Source organism: Scyliorhinus torazame, chromosome 8 (genome assembly GCF_047496885.1).
Source record: "Scyliorhinus torazame isolate Kashiwa2021f chromosome 8, sScyTor2.1, whole genome shotgun sequence".
NCBI lineage: Eukaryota > Metazoa > Chordata > Chondrichthyes > Carcharhiniformes > Scyliorhinidae > Scyliorhinus > Scyliorhinus torazame.
Window position 1 is genome coordinate 151,152,363 of NC_092714.1, and position 25,050 is coordinate 151,177,412.

At 48.9% G+C, this 25,050-nt stretch overlaps 1 protein-coding gene across 6 annotated transcripts in view; it reads left to right on the forward strand.

Moving 5' to 3' along the window:
- The window catches only part of mcf2la (mcf.2 cell line derived transforming sequence-like a), a 343,346-nt gene that overhangs the window by 157,716 nt on the left and 160,580 nt on the right, over positions 1 to 25,050 (forward strand). For all 6 annotated transcript variants that reach the window (XM_072514367.1, XM_072514366.1, XM_072514368.1 and 3 more), the window contains one exon: positions 10,606 to 10,720. In XM_072514367.1, coding sequence (XP_072370468.1) covers positions 10,606 to 10,720 — 115 coding nt within the window. The remainder of the gene's footprint in view (positions 1 to 10,605; positions 10,721 to 25,050) is intronic.

Here is a 25,050-nt window from a genome sequence, read left to right on the forward strand (position 1 = left end):
TATACTCCGCCTCTCAGGGTGGAGCTCTGTACACCAGCCAATGGTAGACTCCTGGGTCTAACCAATGGTCATCCACCTCTCAGGTACCGCAATACCTGGTATTACCACATTCACCCCCTGTTAAAAAAGAGCCCGGCGGGGTGATGGCCAGCGTTAATGGTCGCCTTTCGCATGGTATGACCAGGTCTGGAGGTGCCGTGATGTCGAGGGTAATAACAAAGTGTTCATGGTGCAGCAATTAGTAGATCGGGTGGCCTGGTCGTCCTTCTGGAGCGTCTGGGCTTCGGCAGTGATTCTGATGGGGGTCCCGGCGGTTGAGACTCCGGGAAAGTGGTGTCGTCCTCCCAGGCAGCTTTGTCACCCCTAGGCGGCGCTGTTGGGGCGAAATGTGGGCAAGGGGAAAAGGCGCCTGTAGGGGGCGTCGGTGTTTGTTCAGGCCTACGCAGGGGTGGCGGGAGTACTGACTCTCCAGTTAGGTGCTGTGGGGAGGGTGGGGTGGGGGCAATGGTGCGGGTGCGCGTGGTCCTGATGGGAGACCGTGTCTTGGCAGCCGTCAGGGAACGCTACATAGGCTTACTGGGGGTTGGCGTGCAGCAGGTGGACCCTCTCGACCAATGGGTCCGACTTGTGCGCCCTCACATGTTTCCGAAGCAGGATGGGTCCGGGTGTCGCTAGCCAGGTTGGTAGCGAGGTCCCGGAGGAGGACTTCCTGGGGAAAACAAGGAGACGTTCATGAGGTGTCTGATTTGTGGTAGTACAGAGCAGTGACCGGATGGAATGGAGGGCCACCGGGAGGACTTCTTCCAGCGGGAGACTGGGAGATTCTTGGACCGTAGGGCCAGCAGGATGGTCTTCCAGACTGTTCCGTTCTCCCACTCTACCTGCCTGTTTCCCCGGGGGTTGTAACTGGTCGTCCTGCTCGAGGCGATGCCTTTGCTGAGCAGGAATTGACGCAGTTCGTCACTCATAAAGGAGGACCCCCTATCACTATGAATGTATGCGGGGAAACCGAACAGTGTAAAGATACCCTGGAGGGCCTTGATGACGGTGGTTGTGGTCATGTCTGGGCAGGGGATGGCGAATGGGAACCGGGAGTACTCGTCAATCACGTTCAGGAAATACGTGTTGTGGTCGGTGGAGGGGAGGGGGCCTTTGAAATCCATGCTGAGGCGTTCAAAGGGACGAGAAGCCTTTATCAGGTGCGCCCTCTCTGGCTGGTAGAGGTGCGGTTTGCACTCCGCGCAGATTTGGCAGTCCCTGGTGATGGTCCTGACCTCCTCAATGGAGTAGGGCAGGTTGCGGGTCTTGATAAAATGAAAGAAACGAGTGACCCCCGGGTGGCAGAGGTCCTCGTGGAGGGATCGGAGGCGGTCCACTTGTGTGGTGGCACAAGTGCCACGAGACAGGGCATCAGGAGGCTCGTTCAGCTTCCCGGGATGGTACAAGATCTCGTAATTGAAGGTGGAGAGTTCTATCCTCCACCGCAGGATCTTGTCGTTCTTAATCTTGCCCCGTTGTACATTATCGAACATGAAGGCAACCGACTGTTGGTCCGTGAGGAGAGTGAACCTCCTGCCGGCCAGGTAATGCCTCCAGTGTCGCACAGCTTCTACTATGGCCTGGGCCTCCTTTTCGACCGAGGAGTGGCGAATTTCGGAAGCATGGAGAGTACGGGAGAAGAAAGCCACAGGCCTGCCTGCTTGGTTGAGGGTGGCCGCCAGACCTACGTCGGACGCATCGCTCTCGACCTGGAAGGGGAGGGACCCGTCGATGGCGCGCATCATGGCTTTTGCAATGTCTGCTTTGATGCGGCTGAAGGCCTGGCATGCCTCTGTCGACAGGGGGAAGGTTGTGGACTGGATCAGGGGTCGAGCCTTGTCTGCGTAAGGGGACCCACTGTGCGTAATAGCTGAAGAACCCGAGGCAGCGCTTCAGGGCCTTGGGGCAGTGAGGAAGGGGGAACACCATGAGGGGGCGCATGCGCTCAGGGTCGGGGCCTATGACTCCACTTCGCACTACGTAGCCTAGAATGGCTAGACGGTCGGTGCTAGACACGCATTTATCCTTATTGTATGTCAGATTAAGGATTTTCGCGGTCTGGAGAAATTTGCGGAGGTTGGTGTCGTGGTCCTGCTGGTCATGGCCGCAGATGGTGACGTTATCCAGATACGGGAACGTTGCGTGTAAGCCGTACCGGTCCACCATTCGGTCCATCTCTCGTTGGAAGACCGAGACCCCGTTCGTGACACCAAAGGGAACCCTTAAAAAGTGATAGAGCCGCCCGTCTGCTTCAAAGGCAGTGTACTGGCGGTCACCAGTACGGAGGGGTAGCTGGTGGTAGGCAGACTTGAGATCCACCGTGGAGAAGACCTTGTATTGCGCAATCCTGTTCACCAGGTCGGCTACACGGGGAAGAGGGTACGCATCCAGTTGCGTAAACCTGTTGATGGTCTGGCTGTAGTCAATGGCCATCCTATGCTTCTCCCTGGTCTTTACCACCACTACTTGAGCTCTCCAGGGACTGTTGCTCGCTTCGATGACCCCTTCCCTCAGCAGCCTCTGGACCTCCGACCTGATAAAGGTCCGGTCCTGGGCACTGTCCCATCTGCTCCTGGTGGCGACGGGTTTGCAACCCGGGGTGAGGTTCGCAAACAGGGAAGGCGGGTCGACCTTAAGGGTCGCGAGGCCGCAGACAGTAAGGGGGGGTATAGGGCCGCCGAATTTAAAGGTCAGGCTTTGCAGATGGCACTGGAAATCCAGCCCAAGGAGGGTGGCTGCGCAGAGGTGCGGCAGGACGTACAGGCGGAAATTGTGGAATTCCCTGCCTTGGACAGTGAGGTTCGCTAGGTAGAACCCCTTATCTCCACCGTGTGTGACCCGGAGGCCAGGGCCCGTGCCTCAGTAAGTCCCAGAGTGTCTATTTCTAGGAGCCTTCGACAGATAACGGGGGAGGTCATACCTGCCACAAAAGCATCCCTGATCAAAAGTTCCGTGTGCTCGTTCCCCGAAACTGGCGGGCAGCCACAGTTTAGCCCAGCACCAGCAGCGCCAGGTAGAAGTCTTCCAACGTTTCCTCAGGGCTTTGCCTCCTAGTCGCCAGCAGGTGACGAGCGTAGACCTGGTTCTTGTTTCTACTGTGCTTCTTGCAGATTTTGTTGTTCCTGTTGCGCTCAATGAGTGTTCCGTGTGGATGATGTGAGTCATTGTCACACTTATTGGTGTCAGTGTCCTTTGTGGTATCTGTTACATTGAGCGTTTCTTCTTGAGAATTTTGAGAATGATTTGATGTTGCATTGATCTTGGGGCCATCAGTCATTTGTGGTGGATTTGATTCCTCTTCTTTGCTTCCTTGGTACTCCTCTGCTAGAGTCATTTCTGGTTCACTTGAATCATCTGTAATCTCTTTGTGCTCCTCTTCTGGAGTTATTTCTGGTTCATTTGAATCACCTTTGGTTTCTTGGTGCTCCTCTTCTGGAGTCAAAATCTTCAGGATTTCTATTGACGTGGTCTCTTTGGACTCTTGATGCTCCTCTTCTGGAGTCAAAATCTTCACGATTTCTATTGATGTGGTCTCTTTGGACTCTTGGTGCTCCTCTTCTGGAGTCAAAATCTTCACGATTTCATTTGATGTGGTCTCTCTGGACTCATGAGTAGCCCTCCTCTGATTGTTGAGTGCTGCTGTGCAGACGAGCTGAGACCTGTCAGTCTCGCTGTGATCCTGCACATCCTGTATCGGAATTGTGATTTCTTCGTCACTGGTCTCATATACAGTGGGTAGATATTCAGTGTATTCTTGTTGGTTAAATGAGGTGGGTAGACTTTCATAGTCTTCTTCTGGTGGCTCAAATAAGCTGAGTAGACTGGCATAGTCTTTTTGTTATTCACCTGAGCTTGGTAAACTTTCATAGTCTTGTTCATGCATGGAATTCGCTATGGAGTGTTTGCTTGCTTCCATTTTTGAGTCTGTCACCGAGCTGTCTGTGAAGGCTTGCATCGCTCTCTTTGTGGAGGCTTGTGTTGCTCTCTCTGTGGAGTCTTTCATCGCTCTCTCTGTGGAATCTTTCATCGCTCTCTCTGTGGAGACGTTCATCACTCTCTGTGGAGTCTTTCATCGCTCTCTCTGTGGAGTCTTTCATCGCTCTCTCTGTGGAGTCTTTCATCGCTCTCTCTGTGGAGCCTGTCATCGCTCTCTCTGTGGAGCCTGTCATCGCTCTCTCTGTGGAGCCTGTCATCGCTCTCTCTGTGGAGTCATGCAGTGTTCTCGCTGTAGAGTCGATCTGTGCTCTCTGTGTGGCGTCATCTTCTTCTTGGGTATTGCTGTCATCCAATGTATCGACGATCTGCCATTGCATCTTGGTATTGGAATCATCTACCATGAGTAGAGTCGTGTTGAGCTTTGCAACTGTGTTGCTGATGCTGTGATCAGCATATCCGAATAACTCAGCCATGTCTGAGTAGTATTGTGTGTATTGTTCGGTAGACAAATCATCTCTTTTTGTTTCGGAGTTGTTATTGTTCTCTTCATGTTCAATGAACAAATCATCTTCTTGGGTTTCAGATTTGTCATTGTGCTCTTCACTTTGTGTGGTACAGACTGCTTGTTCCAGGGTGTTGTGAAAGTTATTTTCAACTGCTGGTGTAAGTTTGGGCATTGTTGTGTCTTTTGAGGCAAGAAAATTGGGTTTTGCAGCTTTACATTTCTTTTTGCTTATTTCCGTGCATTTCCCTTTTAAGTGGGCGTGGTCTGGTTTCTCTGACGTCATGACGCTCGTAACATCATTTGTAGGACTCGATTGCACATGTGCACTCCGAGTTTCCTTTACTGTGCGCTCTTTCCGCAACTGAGCATGCGCGGCTTCTCGCGCATGCGCAGAACACTGTTTTGCCGGTTTGTGTCTTTTAGTCAGACTGGTCAGACTGCACATGCACAAGATGGCTGCCTCTCAGAACTTCCGTCTTCTTAAATTTCAACCCTGCCTCGTGGTGAGTATTCACGGAATTTTTACCGATTTTGTTTTCTAGATACTGATTCTGTGTTTGTAAAGACTCGCAGTATTGATTTTGTTTTTGTTCATAAGCAAGGCATTTTTGTATAGCAGTTTCTAGAGTTAGATACCTATCTTGTGAAAGTTCTTCCTTTAAATTTTTGTCAGATAGTCCATAAATTAATTGATCCATTATCATAGTGTCTCTGAAATCAGCATAATCATAGCCTTGTGGTATTAACTTGAAATTTGTAATAAAATCAGTGATGGGTCCTCCGTTTCTTTGGCATTTATGACAAGAGTTAAATCTTTCCAACATCTCATCAGACTGACTCTTACAGTGTTCATCAAATTTTTTGAGTATTACTTCTAATTTGGTGTTGTCTTCACCTTCTAAGTAATTAAAGCAATTATAGATTTCTCTAGCTTCATGCCCTCCTATTGAGAGTAGTAGTGCTATTTTTGTTGCGTCAGAGACCGTACTTAAATCATTAGCTGCGATAAATATTTGGAACATCTGTACAAATCTTCTCCAGTCATAACTTAACTTACCGGTTGTTTCCAGCTGCCCTAGAGGTCCAATGAGACCCATAGTTAGTCGTCGAGGATCCATTTGCTGTCTTCCACAGTCGAATATCCGGTCTGAATTTTCTTCTCTTTTTGTCAAACCTAATCTAACTAGTTCTGTTAAAGCCAACACACCTGGTACCATGTTTTGTTACCTGTGTGGTAGGTCACATGTGCTACTCAAACCTTGGTTAGTGATGAGGTCTTCTGAATCTCTATAAAGAAGACTCAAACTCGTCCAGTAGTAACCAAAGGTTTATTGAGTAACTATAACAATAATTGCATGAGTTCTTTACTTTAACTTTGATACTAGTGATGAGGTTAACAAGATCTAACAACGGTAACTATACGTAACTCCACTAGCCATCTGAACTAGTCTGCTATCGCCTTGGTCACAGTGCACCCAACAGAGGGCGAGAGACCCAATGTAGTTGCTTTTTATACCCCTGTTGGTCCGGCCCTCTAGCGATCATGTGGTGCTACTGATTACACATTAACCCCTTGTGTACATGCACATATAGAGATCACTACAGTCACTACAGTGTATGGTTCCATTCCCGTCTGTCACTACAGTGTACGGTTCAGTTCCCGTCTGTCACTACAGTGTACGGTTCAGTTCCCGTCTGTCGCAGTGTACGGTTCTACCCGTCTGTAACTACAGCATCCGTTCAGTTTCTATCTGTAACTGCAGCATCTGGTTCAGTTCCCGTCTGTAACTACAGCATCCGGTTCAGTTCCCGTCTGTAACTGCAGCATCTGGTTCAGTTCCCGTCTGTAACTACAGCATCCGGTTCAGTTCTCATCTGTAACTACGGCATCTGGTTCAGTTCCCGTGTGTAACTACAGCAGCTGGTTCAGTTCCCGTCTGTAACTACAGTGTACGGTTCAGTTCCCGTCTGTAACTACAGCATCTGGTTCAGTCCCCATCTGTAACTACAGTGTACGGTTCAGTTCTCATCTGTAACTACGGCATCTGGTTCAGTTCCCGTGTGTAACTACAGCAGCTGGTTCAGTTCCCGTCTGTAACTACAGTATACGGTTCAGTTCCCGTCTGTAACTACAGCATCTGGTTCAGTTCCCGTCTGTAACTACAGCGTATGGGTCAGTTCCCGTCTGTAACTACAGCATCTGGTTCAGTCCGCATCTGTAACTACAGCATCTGGTTCAGTTCCCGTGTGTAACTATAGCGTATGGGTCAGTTCCCGTCTGTAACTACAGCGTATGGGTCAGTTCCCGTCTGTAACTACAGCATCTGGTTCAGTTCCCGTCTGTAACTACAGCGTATGGGTCAGTTCCCGTCTGTAACTACAGCATCTGGTTCAGTCCCCATCTGTAACTACAGCATCTGGTTCAGTTCCCGTGTGTAACTATAGCGTATGGGTCAGTTCCCGTCTGTAACTACAGCGTATGGGTCAGTTCCCATCTGTAACTACAGCATCTGGTTCAGTCCCCATCTGTAACTACAGTGTACGGTTCAGTTCCCGTGTGTAATTACAGAATCTGGTTCTGTCCCCATCTGTAACTACAGTGTACGGTTCAGTTCCCATCTGTAATTACAGAATCTGGTTCAGTTTCCGTTTGTAACTACAGTGTATGGTTCAGTCTCCATCTGTAACTGCAGCATCTGGTTCAGTTCCCGTCTGTCAATGCAGCATCTGGTTCAGTTTCCGTCCATAACTACAGCATCTGGTTCTGTTCCCGTCATGTCACTACAGCCTATGGTTCAGTTCCCATCTGTACCTACAGTGTACAGTGCAGTTCCCGTCTGTCACTAGAGTGCATGGTTCAGTTCCCGTCTGTAACTACAGTGTACGGAGCCGTTCCTGTCTGCACCTACAGAGTATGGTGCAGTTCCTGTCTGTACCTACAGAGTACGGTGCAGTTCCCGTCTGTAACTACAGTGTATGTTTCAGTTTTCGCCTGCACCTGCAGTGTATGGTATCAGTGTAACAGCCTCTGATTCTGTTCCCATCCATACCTGTAGCATATCGTACAGTTCCCGTCTAACTATAGCATATGGTTCAGTTACGTCTGTACCTACAGCGTTTGGCTCCATTCCTGTCAGTACCTACAGCGTCTGGTTCCGTTCCTGTCTGCACCTTCAGCGCCTGGTTCCGTTCTCGCCTGTACCTACAGCATCTGGCTCCGTTCCTGTCTGCACCTACAGCACCTGGCTCTGAACCCGTCTGTACCTACAGCATCTGGCTCCATTCCCGTCTGTACCCACAGCGTGTGGCTCCGGTACCGCCTGTATCTACAGCATCTGGCTCCATTCCCGTCTGTACCCACAGCGTGTGGCTCCGGTACCGCCTGTACCTACAGCATCTGGCTCCGGTCCCATCTGTACCAAAAGCATCTGGTTCCTTTCCTGTCTATACCGTCAATGTCTGGTTGCGTTCAGATATTTAACTGCAGTATCCCCTTCCCAATGTTTAAAACTGTTTGTAGCTTATTGGCCGTCTGCTCTGAGTGTCTGTCTGTTGCTCTACAGTATCAGAAAGCATGTTCAGCATATCAGTAAAGAATTGTCGGTACTTAGTAAGAAATGCAGTGCATGTTTTATAGAGGCAGACTTGAGGCAGAGAGTCAGGCTCTGTGGCCTGTAGTCTTTTCCTACTAACTGTCCTTTCTCACGCTCCCTGCGTTTGATACACTATTCCCAGTTCAGAAGAGAAATCAACTTGACATGGTCATAGAGAAATGCATGGTTGCTTTATTGATTTGAAACGCACAGCTGGTTGGGTGGTGTGTAAATTATGAAAAATGCCATTTGGGTGAAACTCTCCATCTAACCATTAGACTCGCGATCCACATAACTTTCCACGTCCCAACTACCTCACTGTGGCTTGGTGCAGGGGCAAATGTACGAGTGTCTCAGCATTCGCGATGTAGAGTGCTGGCTGTTTGGCTTCAATGTCACTTTCTCTTGTCAGAAATCGCTCCTGAAAAGCAAGTTGCCGCAATTCGATTCCCACTGGAGGGAGCTGCAGCTGTAATGTTAGATAAATGTCTGTATCTCACCGCTTCAGGCAGAAATGGAATTCATCCAGTTGAAAGATTTACATTTAAACGTTGCCATCTCACTATCTCAGGATAAAGCTCAATGAAGTATTTTTGAAGCATCGTCATGTTCTAGTGTAGGAATTGCAGTAAAATCACAGAATCACAATTGTTACAGTGCAAAAAGTAGCCATTCTGCCCTTCATCCCCATGCTGGCTCTTCCAAGGAACAATTCAGCTCACATCACCCCCACTCTCCCTGCTGCTCCTCGTAGCCCTGCACATTCTTCTTTCTCCGATAACAATCCAATCAGCACTTGAAAGCTTCAGTTGGACCAGCCTCCACTACACTCTCGGGCACTATATTCCAGATCCTAACCACTCGCTGTGTGGAAAGTTTCTCCTGTCTCCATTTGCTTCTTTGGCCAATTAACTTAAATCTGTGCCATCTCATTCTCGATCTTTCCACCAGTGGGAACAAGCTGCTCTCTATCTACTCTGTCCGGGCTCTTCATGGTCCTGAACACCTCGGTCAAATCTCCTCATAACCTTCTCTTCTCCAAGGAAAACTGTCCCAGTTTTTCTAATCTATCAACGTCACTGCTCCACATCCCCGGAAGCATTCTCGTGACTCTTTCCTGCACCCTCTTCAGTGCATTCAGATCCTTGCTAAAGTGCTACACTCCGAACTGGCCCCAATATTCTACTGTGTTCCACACAGTGAATAGTGTAGACAATAAAATCCCACGCACTGCAGTGTGGTAATGACCAGACGTTCCATTTTAATTGTTGGTTCAGGATTAAATATTCGTCAGAACACTGGGGAACATTTTCCTTCTATTACGATCCCAAACCAGACCCCAATAGTGGCTTGGATACTGGTCAGAATTCCCAATATTTTATTTTGATTTTGTAAGACCGAGAGGAAAGGATGCCTTGCTCCAGGAGTTATTTCACTTAAAATAGGGATATGGTGTAACAAAACAAACTTCATTTCTAACACAGTATAGATATCTTTAACTTCACACAGGAAAATAACTTGCAATTACACCTTAAACAATGCTGATCAATGCAGTGGCAGAATAACCCTTAACTGCTATCTTTATTCGCACTCTCAAAAAAAAAATCTCCATTCTCAATCCACTGTTAAATACAGTGAGCACTCAGGAATATTTGTTGTACCAAGATGTTCTCTGAGATTGTTTTGAAGATTAAAAACCTGGGGCGAAATTCTCCTACCCGCCCCGCCACATTTCTGCCCCGACTGGCCGGCGGGAGTCTCCGTAACACCGGCCGGTCAATGGGGTTTCCCATTGTGGGGCAGCCCCACGCCGTCGGGAAACCCCCGGGCGCCGGCAAAACGGAGACTCCCGCCGGCGGAGAATGACGCCCTGAATCCTGTCAGAATCATGCAGAAACTCTGGCTGCATTTCATCAGACGCTACTTTTCAGCATATCTCTTCTCACCTTCCAACCACAATTCTGAACTGCTTGGAAAGAAACTGCTACTCTGTCAAAGACATATCTTTATCTGAACTGCAGTGAGAGCAAAATGCTTGACTTTTGCTCATAGCTCCATCTAAAACTCAACTGAACTTTTTTTGTGCAAAATGCCTGATTCCTGAGCTCCACCCAGTAACTACATCACCTTACCAAGCGGAACTCTAATTAACTCCACAGGGAACCCCCACCCCCTTTAATCCAAACAAAACTGCATCAGTCCAAGCTCTTTACGATGACGTAGTTGCACCCCTGGCTCTCAAAATCTTTCAAACCAGGATTTTTAAAAACCACCACTGGAACAGTGGAAAAAAAAAAGTAGCCCAGGTTTTTTAACCCTTACTGCACCAAATACATATAATACAATATATCTGAAATTCCTGCATTCATCATTCTGCACAATAGTAACATGGAAGCTTTTACATCCACTGGAAAGGGCAGAGTTTAAAGATCTTTTTTGGCACAAAGGACATTTTTTTGTACTATTTAATTGAATTGTCTTGAGTCTGTGGAACAACATTGATTTATTCACTTTTTACATTCCTAATTTCAGGAGGTCGAGGAGCGGATGGTTGTCCAATTATAACTTTTCCCGAATATCCAGATTTCACTGACATCCCTGAGGAGGAGCTGCAAACTGTTGTGACTTACCTGACCAGTATTCCCAGGTAAGACTTGGGGCAGACGTAGAGTTGGCACTAGACTGGTTCATGCTGGTGTGGGGCATCTTGTCATATACCTTCCCAGTTAGACTTCTGTGTGCACCCTTCAGCTCAAACATCACATCGCTAATGAGTTCGATGCGGGAACAAAATGTAACATCTCAAAGTTTGCAGATGATACCAAGTTGGGTGGGAGGGTGAACTGTGACGAGGATGCAGAGATCCTACAGCATGAACTGGACAGGTTGGGCGAGTGGGCAAATCAATGGCAGATGCAGTATAATTTGGATAAGTGTGAGGTTACTCAATTTGGAAGCAAAAACAGGAAGGCAGATTACTACCTGAATGGTTGTAAATTGGGAGAGGGGAGTGTGCAGCAGGACCTGGGTGTCCTTGTGTACCAGTCACTGAAGGTAAACATGCAGGTGCAGCAGGCGGTAAAGAAGGCTAATGGTATGTTGGCCTTCATTGCAAGAGGTTTTGAGTACAGGAGTAGGAATGTGTTGCAAATATACAGGGCCTTGGTGAGGCCACACCTAGAATATTGTGTGCAGTTTTGGTCTCCTTTTCTGAGGAAGGATGTTCTTGCATTCGAGGGAGTGCAGCGAAGATTTACCAGACTGATTCGAGGAAGGCAGGACTGTCATATGAGGAGAGATTGACTCAGTTAGGATAGTTCTTGCTGGAGTTCAGAAGAATGTGGGGAGATCCCACGGAGATTTATAAAATTCTAACAGGACTAGACAGGGTAGATGCAGGGAAGAAGTTCCCGATGGTGGGTGTGTCCAGAACCAGGGGTCACAGTCTGAGGATTCAGGGTAAACCATTTCGGACAGAGATGAGGAGACATTTATATTATAATGAATTAGAGTCAAATCAGGAAAGGAAATAAAGAGAGGAAAAGGAAGATTATATTAAGGGAGAGAAAAGAAGAGACTGAAAGGAGAAGTCACCGTAAACGTAAAAATGGAATCCATGGAATCCCGACAGTGCAGAAAGAGGCCATTTGGCCCATCAAGTCTGCACTGACCCTCTGAAAGAGCATCCTACAGAGGCCCACTCCCCCATCCTATTCCCATAACTATAGTTAACCTACACATCTTTGGACACTAAGGGGCAATCTGGCATGGCCAATCCACCTAACCTTCACATCTTTGGACTGTGGGAGGAAATCGGAGCACCCAGAGGAAACCCATGCAGACACGGGGAGAAAATGCAAACACCACACACAGTCACCCAAGGTTGGAATTGAACCCAGGTCCCTGGCGCTGTGAGGCAACAATGCGCTGTGCCACCATACTACAATCAGACATTTGAAAAATCTCCAACAACAATTTTGTAGCTGCAAGAATGAGTCCTTTAAATTGTTCTAAAAACAGAAAATAATGGAAATACTCAGCTGGTATGGCAGCATCTGTGGAGAGAGGAACAGTTAACGTTGCAGGTTGGTGATCCTTCATCAGAACTGGATGAGGGGATTTTATAGTTTCTAAGTAAGGGAGGAAACGAGAAAGGGGAGGAAATTTAAAATGGAAACTTCTGTGCAAGGATAGAAGACAGGCCCGATTGAATAACAAAAGCGATGAAAGTACAAAGCAGAAAGAGCCGGTAACGGATGAAGTAAAGAAACAGAAGATCCTACTAGAGGTACTGTTGAATTCAATGTTGAGTTTTTAAAAATTAATTTACAGGATGTGGACATTTTTCACTAAACCTACATTTATTGCCCATCCCTAATTACCTCTTGAAAAGTTGGTGGTGAGCCGCTTTCTTGAACCACTGCAGTCCATGTGGTGTATGTAGACCACACCATAGTGCTGTTAAGAAGAGAAATTCAGGATTTTGAAATGAAATGAAAAATGAAATGAAAGTCGCTTATTGTCACAAGTAGGCTTCCAATGAAGTTACTGTGAAAAGCCCCTAGTCGCCACTTTCTGGCGCCCGTTCGGGGAGGCTGGTACGGGAATTGAACCGTGCTGCTGGCCTGCCTTGGTCTGCTTTCAAAGCCAGCGATTTAGCCCTGTGCTAAACCAGCCCCAGAAACAGTGAAGGAATGATGATATATTTACAAGTCAGGATGGTGTGTGACTTGGAGGGGAACTTCCAAGTGATTGGGTTCCCAGGTAACTGCTGCTCTTGTCCTTCTAGATGGTAGTGATCATGTGTTTGGAAGCTGCTGCCTAAGGAGCTTGGTGAGTTGCTGCAGTGCATCTTGTAGATGGTACTCACGGCTGCTACTGTGCATCATTGGTGGAGGGAGAGAATGTTTGTGGAAGGGGAAGCAATCAAGTCCTGCTTTGTCCTGGATGGTGTCGAGTTTCTTGAGTGTTGTTGGAGCTGCACTCATCTAGGCAAGTGGGATGTATTCCATCACACACTTGACTTGTAACGTGTAGATGGTAGAAAGGCTTTGGGGGGTCAGGAGGTGATTTACCAATGTCAGATTTACCAATTCTCTCTTGTTTTAGATGGTCATTGTCTGGCACTAGTGTATTGTGAATGTTACTTTCCGCTTGTCAGCCCAAACCTGGATATTGTCCAGGCCTTGGACATGGAGTGCTTCAGTATATAAAGAATCAGGAATGGTGCTGAACATTGTCCAGTAATCAGTGAACATCCCCACTACTGACTTTATGCTGGAAGGAGGTCATTGATGAAGCAGCTGAAGATGGTTGGGCCGAGGATACTATCATGAGGAACTGAGATGATTGACCTGCAACAACCACAACCATCTTCTTTTGTGTCAGCTACTGAAGGACATAACGTGCCTCAGTGAAATATGAGGTGCTATTCCTCGAGTTTCGTTGAACTTTATTAGAACAATATAGCAGAAAAAGAGTAGAGGTCAGGGTGGGAGTGGAGCAGAGAATTCAGATGGCAGGTGAATGTAATTCAGGGTCGCGGTTTTGAACTGAGCAGAAGTGTTCCGCAAAGTAATAATAATAATCTTTATTGTCACAAGCAGGCTTACATTGCAATGAAGTTACTGTGAAAAGCCCACTAGTCGCCACATTCCGGCACCTGTTCGGGTACACAGAGGAAGAATTCAGAAAGTCCAAATTACCTAACAGAACGTCTTTCGGGACTAGTGGGAGGAAACCGGAGCACCCAGAGAAAACCCACGCAGACATGGGGAGAACGTGCAGACTCCGCACAGACAGTGACCCAGCCAGGAATCGAACCTGGGACCCTGGTGCTGTGAAGCAACAGTGCTAACCACTGTGCTGCCCATAAGTAATCACCAAGTCTGAATTTCTGGCTGTCCTTGTTTTCTTTTGCCCATAACACTCAAGCACTGGAATTCTATCCCATAATCTTTCCTCCATACTTTCTTGCCTTAAATTGTCCCTTAAATTATCTATGGGACCATGATATTGGTCAACTGTCTGGTTACCTTAGAATCGTAGAATTTGCGGTGCAGAAGGAGACCTTGCTGGACACTGTAGCACAGTGGTTAGCACTGTTGCTTCACAGCGCCAGGTACGATTCGCGGCTTGGGTCACTGTATGTGCGGAGTCTGCACGTTCTCCCCATGTCTGCGTGGGTTTCCTCCGGGTGCTCCAGTTTCCTCCCACAAGTCCCAAAAGACGTGCTGTTAGGTGAATTGGACATTCTGAATTCTCCCTCTGCGTACCCGAACAGGCGCCGGAATGTGGTGACGCTTGGATTTTAACAGTAACTTCATTGCAATATTAATGTAAGCCTACTTGTGACAATAAAAAAGATTATTATTAATTCAGTTTGCCAATGTCCCTGTGAAGTGTCACTGGGCCATTTCCAATGCCAACGGCACTTCATAAATTCAGGTTGTGGTTGAGAATCATCCAATGGGTTTAGTCCATATGGCGTATATGTGTCATACCCTGTCTCTTTTTTTTGAAAAACACTTTATTTGAGGCATTTTCAAATATATACCAAACAAGGTAGAAAAAAAACCCCAACCACGGCAACCGCAAACAATCAAAGCACCTTTACACCCCCTCCAAAAATCCCCCCTCCCACTCTACTCGCTGTCATCCCCTCTCTCACCTCTGATTGTGAAATTGATTTTCTCTAAGTGCAGGAACTCTGCCAAATCTGACTGATACCTGAACCCATTCCCCTTCAGCAACTGAAATGTCACCTCCAGCTCTGCAAAATTCCCTCCAACAAGAAAAAACCCTAAAATATTCTATCCTCACCTGCCGCCAACCCCAGAACCTTGCATCCAACCCCGCCGGGACAAACCTACGATTGTTGCAAATCGGCACCCTGAGGGACATCCCTTCCATTGTAAAATGCTGTCGGCACTGGTTCCACACCCGGCTCGTGGAGTACCTGGCCGGCGAGAACGGAAGGGGCACCAGCAGAAGTGCCCTCAAACTGGTCCCTTTACACAAGGCCACCCCAACCGCCCCCACACTGACTTCTCCTCCACCGCCCATTTCCTAACCATTGCAATGTTTGCTGGCCAATAAAAGTTTTGCAAGTTCGGCAATGCTAATATTGCCCCCCCCCCAGCCCCCGTCGATGCCTCTCCAAGAATACCTTCCGACCCTGTGGAGTCTTACCTGCCCATCATGGCCAAGTCCTCCAAGGCCTCTTGCCTCTGCTGTTGGAACTTGCCGTTCAGATAATCTACCAATTGCTCAGTAAACCACTGGGCAGCCAACGACGCTCCAAAGCGCTCAGCCATCTTTCCCCCTGTCATACTTTGAAAGTCCTCCTGGCCAGACTGCTGCCCCTTGCTTGTTACACTCCTCATTTGGTAAGCCATAAACCACTCTACCGGAGGAGAATTCCTATCTCTCACTGTTCATGCACTTTGCATCAGCAAACACCCCTATATCGGATGAAAAGGACCAAACAATTCCACCTCAAGCAGGAGCCACCAAATGTGCGACCACTCGCTTCATGGCCGCCACCAGAAGTCAGTTTTACCTTGTCGCTAAATCTCTCCCACCACTACACTCTTTTAAACCGACTGTAGTGTGCACGCCAGTGAGACCTTTGAAGGCAGTGCTGCTTCTGAAGATGCACGGGGCAGTGGCATTTACAAACATACAAAATAGGAGCAGAAGTCGGCTTTTTGGCTTCTAGAACCTGCTCTGCCATTCATTAAGATCATGGCTGCTCTGTTTGTGTTTCTAATTCCACATTCCCCACCTACCACCGATAACCTTTGATTCCCTTGCCTAACAAGGATCTAACTACCCCAGCACTAAAATATTCAATAATCCCATCTCCACTGTCTTCTGAGGCAAAGAGTTCCAAAATTGCACAGCCCTCGGAGAGAAAAAACAATCTCCTCGGGCGTCATTCTCCGACCCCCTGCCGGGTCGGAGAATCGCCGGGGGCTGCCATGAATCCCGCCCCTGCCGGTTGCCGAAGTCTCCAGCACCGGAGATTCGGCGGGGGCGGGAATCCGGGGTCCTGTGGGGGGGGGGGCGCGGGGCGATCTGGCCCCGGGGGGTGCCCCCACGGTGGCCTGGCCCGCGATCGGGGCCCACCGATCCGCGGGCGGGCCTGTGCCGTGGGGGCACTCTTTCCCTTCCGCCACGGTCTCCACCATGGCGGAGGCGGAAGAGACTCCCTCCACTGCGCATGCGCGGGAAACTTTCAGCGGCCGCTGACGCTCCCGCGCATGCGCCGCCCCGACATGTAATTTCCGCGCCAGCTGGCGGGGCAACAAAGGCCGTTTCCGCCTGCTGGCGGGGCGGAAATTCCTCCGCCGCCGGCCTAGCCCCTCAATGTTGGGGCTCGGCCCCCAAAGATGCGGAGCATTCCGCACATTTGGGGCGGCGCGATGCCCGTCTGATTGCCGCCAGTCGGCGGACTTCGCGCCGTTTCGGGAGAATTTTGCCCCTCATCTCTGTCCTAAAATGGTGCCCCCTAAATTTTAAACAGTGCCCCCTAGTTCTGGACTCACCCACAAGAGGAAACATCCTCTTCGCATCCACCTTGTCAATACTGTTCAGGGTCTTATATACTTCAATCAAGTCACTCTTCTAAACTCCAGTGGAATCAAGCCCAGTCTGTCCAACCTTTCCTCAGAAGACAACTTGCTCATTCCAAATGTTAATCTTGTGGACCTCCTCTAAACTGCCTCCAGTGTATTTGCATCCATCCTTAAATAAGGAGACCAAACGTGCTCGCAGTATTCGAGATGTGGCCTCGCCGATGCCCTGTATAACTGAAGCATGACATCCTAATTTTTATAAAAGCAAATTACTGTGGATGTTGGAATCTTGAACACAAACGTAAAATGCTGGACAATTTTCAGCGTCGGCGGAGAGAGAAGGGGGTTAATGTTTCGTGTCCGACAAAGAGTCATCCAGACTCGGGGCAGCATGGTGGCACAGTAGTTAGCACGGCGCCGAGGTCCCAGGTTCGATCCCGGCTCTGGGTCACTGTCCGTGTGGATTTTGCAAATTCTCCCCGTGTTTGCGTGGGTTTCGCCCCCACAACCCAAAGATGTGCAGGGTAGGTGGATTGGCCACGCTAAATTGCCCCTGAATTGGAAAAAATGAATTGGATACTCTAAATTTATTTTTAAAAAGTCATCCAGACTCGAAATGTTAGCTCCCTTCTCTCCACAGATGCTGTCAGTCCTGCTGAGGTTTTCCAGCATTTTCTGTTTTTAGTCCTTACTTTTATGTTCAGTTTCTCTCACAATAATGGATAACATTCAATTAGTCGTCTTAATTATTTGCATACTAACGTTTTGGAATTCATGGATTAGAACACCTAGATCTCTCTGCACCTCAGAATTCTCAGTTGTTTTCCGTGTAATTAATAGCCTGCTTTTTTATTCTTTCTGTCAAAGTCAATAACATCATACTTTCCCACATTGTCACATTGTACTCCATCTGCCAGATTTTTGCCTACTCAGAGCAGCACGGTGGTGCAGTGGTTAGTACTGCTGCATCACGGCGTCGGGGTCCCAGGTTCGATCCTGGCCCCGGGTCACTATCCATGTGGAGGTTCCACATTCTCCCTGTGTCTGCCTGAGACTCACCCCCACAACCCAAAGTAGGTGGATTGGCTATTCTAAATTGCCCCTTAATTGGATAAAAAAAAGATTTTTGCTTACTCACTCAACCTATCCATCAGCAACCTCCTTATGTCTTCATCAGAACATACTTTCCTACCTATCTTTGTGTCATCTGTAAATTTAGCTACTGATTGTATGCTGGCAGGGAGATCTTTTAATTTCTTTGCATAATCCACCAGTTTTTTAAAACTCAGTTGACAATTGCTGAAAACTACACTGAAAACCAATGTAAGATAAGATTATTGTGAGGAATGTAGGAATTTCAGATGTATTGTATTGTCGGTATTTGGTACAGTAAGGGTTAAATGCCTGGGTTAGAGTGCGTGGGTTTGACTGCTGCATTCATGTTTTAAAAATAAATCCTAGTCTGAAAGACAACAAAGCTTTTTGGAGCCAGGGGTGCAGTTAAAGCATCGTAAAAACCTTGGGCTAATGAAATGTTGTTTTGATTAAGTGGATTCTCTGTGGAGTTGGTTAGATTTCATCTTGGTGAGATGATGTCTTTGCTGGATGAGCCAAGGCATCAGGCAGTTTGCAGGAAAAGCAATTCATTTGTGAGCTGAATGAAGCTGTGGCCAGAAATCAAGCAGTTTGCTCTCTGCAGTTCAGCTGAAAGGTGTGTTTGCAGACAGACAAACAGTGAGGTTGGAAAGGTGAACAAACCAGCTGAAACAGCTTCTGAAGAAATACAGGCAGAGTTTCTGCATGGTTTGACAGGCTTCAGATCTTTTCTTTCAAGCAGCACCAAAAGATCTCTCTTTCACAAAGGACATCTCTGTAAAGCAAGTATTCCTGAGTGCCAATGGTTTTACAGTGGATTCAGAGCTGAGATGTTTCTTTTCCTTGTTGTCTCAGTGGGAGTAAAGATAGAAGTTAAGGGTATTTTATTCACGGTATTGAATAGTATTGTTTAAGGGGTAATTATAAGCCATTTTCTTGTGTGATGTTAATGCTATTTTAATACTGTTTTGGTAATAAAGTTTGTTTTAATATACCATCTCCTTATTTTGCCTGAAACCACTCCTGGCGTGAGGTATCCTTTTCCTTACAGTCATACAAAATTAAAATTAAATATTGGGTTTTCTGTCCAGTATCCTAGCCACTGTTGGGGTCTGGTCTGGGATTGTAGTATTATCCAATGAGCTCGCAGTGGGGCTCATTTACATCTGCTCAAAGCTATGTATATTCAGACACAGGGGGCGCGATTCTCCACTCCCACGCCGGTTGGGAGAATCGCCTGGGCCGCCAAAATTTCCCAGGACGCCGGTCCGACGCCCTCCCGCGATTCTCCCAAGCGGCGGGAACGGCCCGGTCGAGTTTTGCGGGCCGGAGAATCGCCGGAGACACCGAAAATGGCGATTCTCCGGCACCCCCGCTATTCTGAGGCCCGGATGGGCTGAGCAGCCAGGCCAAAACGGCGGGTTCCCCCCGGCGCCGTCCACACCTGGTCGCTGTAGTCGTGAGCGGTGCGTGAACGCTGGGGGGGGGGGGGCCTGCGGGGGGGGGCGAGGGGGGATCCTGCACCAGGGGGGGTACCTCAGATGTGGGGTGGCCCGCGATCGCTGCCCACCGATCGTTGGGCCGTCCTCTCTGAAGGAGGACCTCCTTCCTTCCGCGGCCCCGCAAGTTCCGTCAGACATCTTCAGGCGGGGCGGACTTAGAGAGGACGGCAACCATGCCCGTTATGCGGCACTGGCCGCGTCATCTGTGTGGCGCCGCTTTTACACGGGCGACAAGGCCTGGCGCGTGTAGCTCACGCGGCCCCGATCCTGGCCCATTGTCAGGGCCTGAATCGATCGGGACTGGGGCAGTTTCGCGCCGTCGTGAACCTCGACGGCGCGGCCACTTCGACGCGGGAGTGGAGAATCCAGCTCAGGGCTCTTTGCAGACAGAAGGAACATGCCCACATATTGTGCCTTTTCCAAATAAACAAAAGTTTGGTGGACAGCCATTCCCTGGTTCATTCCCCAATCCAATGCCTTGACCAATCCGAATTGACCTGCCTGGTTCGAACTTGAAACAAAAGCTCGAAGTTGACTGTTCTCTGCTGCATTCTCCATGACAATGAATAAAGTAATGGAGTATCTTCCCTGACAACATTGGAACTCACCACGTCAAAATCCTTGAACTCCCTCCCTAACATCACAGTTGGTGTACCTACACCTCATAACTGCAACGGTTCAAGAAGGGCATTCACCTCCAGCACCTCAAGAGCAAGGAAGGGTGGACAATAAATGCAGGCTGAGTCAGTGACATTGACATCCCATGAGTGAATAACCTCTACCAATTAGATTCCACTTGCCAGCCACTCAGCACTCTCTTCTCATGCAGTATAAATTGTTGTTCCTTTTACTGTTGGTTTATCTTGGGTAACTCTTCTGATGAGTCTAAGATGAAAAGCTTTGACAGCATATCTCTTATCAGCAAAATTCAAGTTCTGTCCTGCCAGGCTACTACTTCTTAGGCAGTCCCTCAGGGTCAAAGATAAGTTGAGTTCACAGGTGACTGAGGAGTTTAGTTTGTGACCTGCAGTATCTGTCACTGGTGACAGGCGGTAGTTGGATTGGGTGGATGGTGTGCTCAGGTTGCCATGCGCTTCTTTCGCTGTTGACGCTTGGCTTCAGCTTGCTCTTGGTGATGAAACCTGAGGTGATCAGCCCCTTCTCAGATGCTTTTCTTCCACTTCCGGCAGTCTTGGGCCAGGGATTCCCAGGTGTTGTTGGGGATGTTTTACCCTTTCAAGAAGGCTTTGAGGATATCCTTGAAGCGTTTACTCTGCCCTCCTGGAGCTCACTTGCCATGTTGAAGCTCTGAGTAGAGCGCTTGTTTGAAGAGTTTAGGTTAGGCATGCGGACGATGTGGCCCGGCCAGTGGAGTTGATCAAGCGTGGTCAATGCTGAGAATGTTGGTATGAGCGGGAACACTGTGCCTATCCTGCCAGTGGATTTACAGGATCATGTGGAGGCACCACTGGTGACATTTCTCCAGAGGTTTTGAGGTACTTTCTATACATAGACATGGACAGTGCAGGTGGCCATTCAGCCCATCGAGTCTGCACCAACCTTTGGAAAGAGCACCCACACTTCCACCCTATCCCTGTAACCCAGTAACCCCACCTAACCTTTTTGGACACTAAGGGCAATTTAGCGTGGCCAATCCACCCAACCAGCACATCTTTGGACTGTGGGAGGAAACCGGAGCAGCCGGAGGAAACCCACGCAGACACGGGGAGAACATGCAGACTCTGCCTGACAGTGACCCAACAGGGAATCGAACCTGGGACCATGTTCACATTGTTCACATCGCTGAATAATTTTGGAGGACAAGTATGACTGCTGCCCTGTAGGCCATGAGCTTGGTGCCGGGATGAGGCCGTGGTGGTAACCGAATGCTGTTCTGGTAGACTGAAGGTAGTGTTGAACCTTATCATCAATGTCTACCCTTGTTGACAGTAGGCTCCCAAGGTATGGAAAATGATCCATGTTGTCCAAGGCATAGTTGTGGATTTTTATAACTAGGTGTCAATGCTGTGTAGCGGGGCCGGTTGGTAGAGGACTTTTGTCTTACTGATGTTTGGTGTAAGGTATTCTCGTATGCCTGGGTGAAGATGTTGATGATGGCTTGGAGCTCAGCTTCCAAGTGCATGCAGATGCCAACATCATCTGCATACTGCAGTTCAATGGTAGAGGATGGAACAACCTTGGATCTGGCCTGCAGCAGTGGAGGTTGAACACATTTCCGTTTGTTCTGTTAGCTCCACTCCAAAAGGGACCTTACTGAGGGTGCGATGGAGCATTACAGTAAGGAAGAGGGTTGCTGCGATGACACAGCCTTCCTGGACCTCAGTCTGAATGTGAGTTGGGTCTGGTGGATCAGTTGGTCAGAATCACAGCTTGCACATCATCGCAGAGCAGGTGGAGGATGGTGACAATCCTTTGGGGAGCCGCCGAAATGGTGGAGGATGCTCCACAATCCCTCTCAATTGACACTGTTGAAAGCCTTTCTGAGGTCAAAGAAAACCATATACAAGGGTTGCTGCTGCTCTCTGCATTTCTCTTGTAGTTTGCGCGTGGTGAAGATCATGTCCGCTGTGCCCCTTATTAGGCGGAATATATAATGTAATTCGAGAGAAGCCCTTTAGCCACTGGGAGAAGATGATTAAGGAAGACTCTTGCGGTGACTTTCCCTGTGCCCAACAGCAGGGAAGTTCCTCTGTAGTTACTGCATTTGGACCTGTCACCTTTCTTTTTTTTAATAATATATTTTATTGAAGTATTTGTAATTTTGACCTGTCACCTTTCTTAAAGATGGTCACGTTTATGGCATCTCTGAGATCTCCTGGCATGTTCTCCTCCTTCCAGATAAGGGAAGCAAAGTCATGTATTTGCGCCAATCGTGCTCCTCCGCCATGTTTTAGTGCTTCGACAGGGATTCCAGTTCCTCCTGATTCCATTTGTTCTTTAGCTGTTGGGTGGTGTTTTCTACCTCATGTTGGGTTGTGGTTGTGCTGGTATGGCGGTGGGTAGCAAGCTGTGTGATGGAGTCAAGGACACTCGCAACGACAGAAGGCTAGATTCTCCGTTCCGGCGGTTCGAACAGAGAATCCGCGGGAGGTTTACGTCAAAAAAATCGGTGCAAATCCCTCAATGATTCCGGTACTGGTGAGGGGCTAACACCGGCGCCGACTGGAACTCCCGCGCTGAAAACGGCCGGAAAATGGCCTGCAGTGGTCACGCCATACAACATGCCGCTGGCCGTGCGCGTGGACCCAACCCGCCATCCACAGCCCATCCATTGATCACCCCCCACCAGTCCCCCAAGCCCTCGCAGAAGCCCCCCGCAGCCAGCAGCATGGATCCCGGCCGAGTGTGGTGACGCTGGACACAGTCCGCAGCCGCCACGCCGGGTTCACAATTTGTGGGGCTGCACGTGTCCTGCGCCATGGAGAACTCGGCCCACTGAGGCAGAGCATCGCGGCTGGGCCAGCCGATGAGGCGCCAACGGCTTTGCCACTGCGCGCAGCACATGTCGCGATGATGCATTTCGGAGGGGACGGAGCATGACTGACTGGCGTCAGATCGGCACCGGCCCCGATTTCAGCGTCAGAGCCCATTCTCTGCCTGATCACCGAACACTATTTCGCCGTCGGGAAACAGGGAATCCTGCCCAGAGTCTCTTTAAAGAGGTCTTCAAAATGTTCCTTCCAGTGGAAACTGACTGCTTCTCTGTTCTTGATGTGCACCCCTTGGTTCTTGGCCAGCAGTGGGGTGGGGCCCTGGGTGCTTGGGCCATGGGTGGTCTTGACTGTGCATAAGAAACATTGCACATCATGGTTCTTGGCTAACTGAGCTTTCTCCACCCACCATCTGTTCTTTAGCTCACAGGTTTGTTGCTGGGCCTCAGCCTTCAGCTGTAGAGCTGCTTTCTTACTCTCGGGTTGGCGGGATTTTTCCTCTTTTTCAGCCCCCACTCCCCTGCGACGAACAGCCCCTCAAACATGGTCACAAACATCCCCCACCTTTCCTCAATTCCCCCTGATGAGCCCCTTAACTCATACTTTATCTTCTCTAATCGCAGGAAGTCGTACAGGTCACCCAACCTTGCTGCTACCCCCGGTGGCAATGCCGACCGCCACTCCAGCAAAATTTGCTGCCGTGCAATCAGAGAGGCGAAGGCCAAGACATCGGCTTTCCTCCTCTCCATGAGCTCCGGCTTCTCTGAGACCCCAAATATCGCCACCAAAGGATCCGGATCCACCTCCTCCTCCACTATCCTGGCTAAGACCGCGAACACTCCCGCCCAGAATCGTCCCAATTTTTCACAACCCAAAACATGTGCGCATGATTCACTGGCCCCTCCCACACCTCTCACACTCATCTGCTACCCCCTGAAAGAACCCACTCATTCTCACCCGAGTCATATGCACCCTGTGCACCACCTTAAACTGTATCAGGCTCATCCTTGCACAAGAGGAGGTCCCGTTTACTCTACGCAGTGCCTCACTCTATGCTCCCCAATTGATCTCCCCTCCCAACTCCGCTTCCCATTTGTCATGATATTCAAACACACACATCATGATAGACACACCAACAGACAAATCAGAACACACAACACCACAACCAATGACAGAAAGATATAAAAGCACAGACACGACCCCCGGTGGTCAGTATTAGCTGCAGAGGAGAACCAGGACACATCTATTGCCAAACACACTCAGGGAGACAGCACGTGCAGAGTATCCAGAACGAACTGTATTATAAGAGTTATAATAAAATAGAGTTGTACCACATACAACTGTGTTGGCTCATCTGTGCACCAGAGCACCCAACACCACATGGTACAGGAGTGGATCGATACCTGCCGGCATACCTCAGTGTACACAGACAACCAGCAGTGCCCAGGCATGATGTACGAGCTCCCGGTTCCGCAGGCGCTCCAGTGCCACGGCGACCTCCGCGAAAACTGGCGGCGATTCCGGCAAAATTTCGAATTGTTCCTGGTGGCAGCTGAACTCAAAGACCTGGATGATAGGGAAAAAATTGAATTTCTCCTCACTGTCGCCGGTGCAAGGGCAAGAGAAATATTCAGAAGGTTCAGGTTCTTCAGGAGGCAGCAAAGGTACGATTACCAGGCAGTCCTGGGCAAATTCTCCAAGTACTGTGAAGAAAACGCAATCCAATCGGCAAATAAAGGTAAGAAAAGCTGCAGTACTCACCTCGTGGCTGGGATCCCGGAGCCCGAATTCCCAGAGGCCGAAATCCCGGGCCTGAGAGAAGGCTGGGTCGAGGTCGGCGGCCATCTTGCTAAAGGTATAACGCTAGCACAGTTGCGCGAGAAGTGCGCAGAACCGGAAGTTTCGTTTGCGCATGCGCGAGATGCTGCGCATGCGCAGTCAAGAAAACGGCCATCGGTAAAGGAACAGCGATCTGAGCATGCGCAGTCGCTTCCTACGTGCTACATACCGAGCGTCAGGATGTCAGAGGCCCCAGACTGCACCAATTTAAAAGGGAAATGTCCCAAATCCAATTTAAAAGGGAAACGTCCCAAATCAAAAAAACAAAAATCTGTTAAAGCTGTAAAACAACCTTCCCTCACCTGGAATGACAGCACAGTGCCGCAAATTGACCCAGGAGATGAATTTGACCTCCGAAGAACCCTCCGACAAGCAGTTACCTACGCACAAGCCGATGATTCCGACCTTGAATACTTCGATGACGATTTTTACAGTGTTTCCGGACCTCGCGAGCCCAATGATAGCTCCGTGGTCCTATATGACTATGACTCGGACGAACCTTTCGTGTTG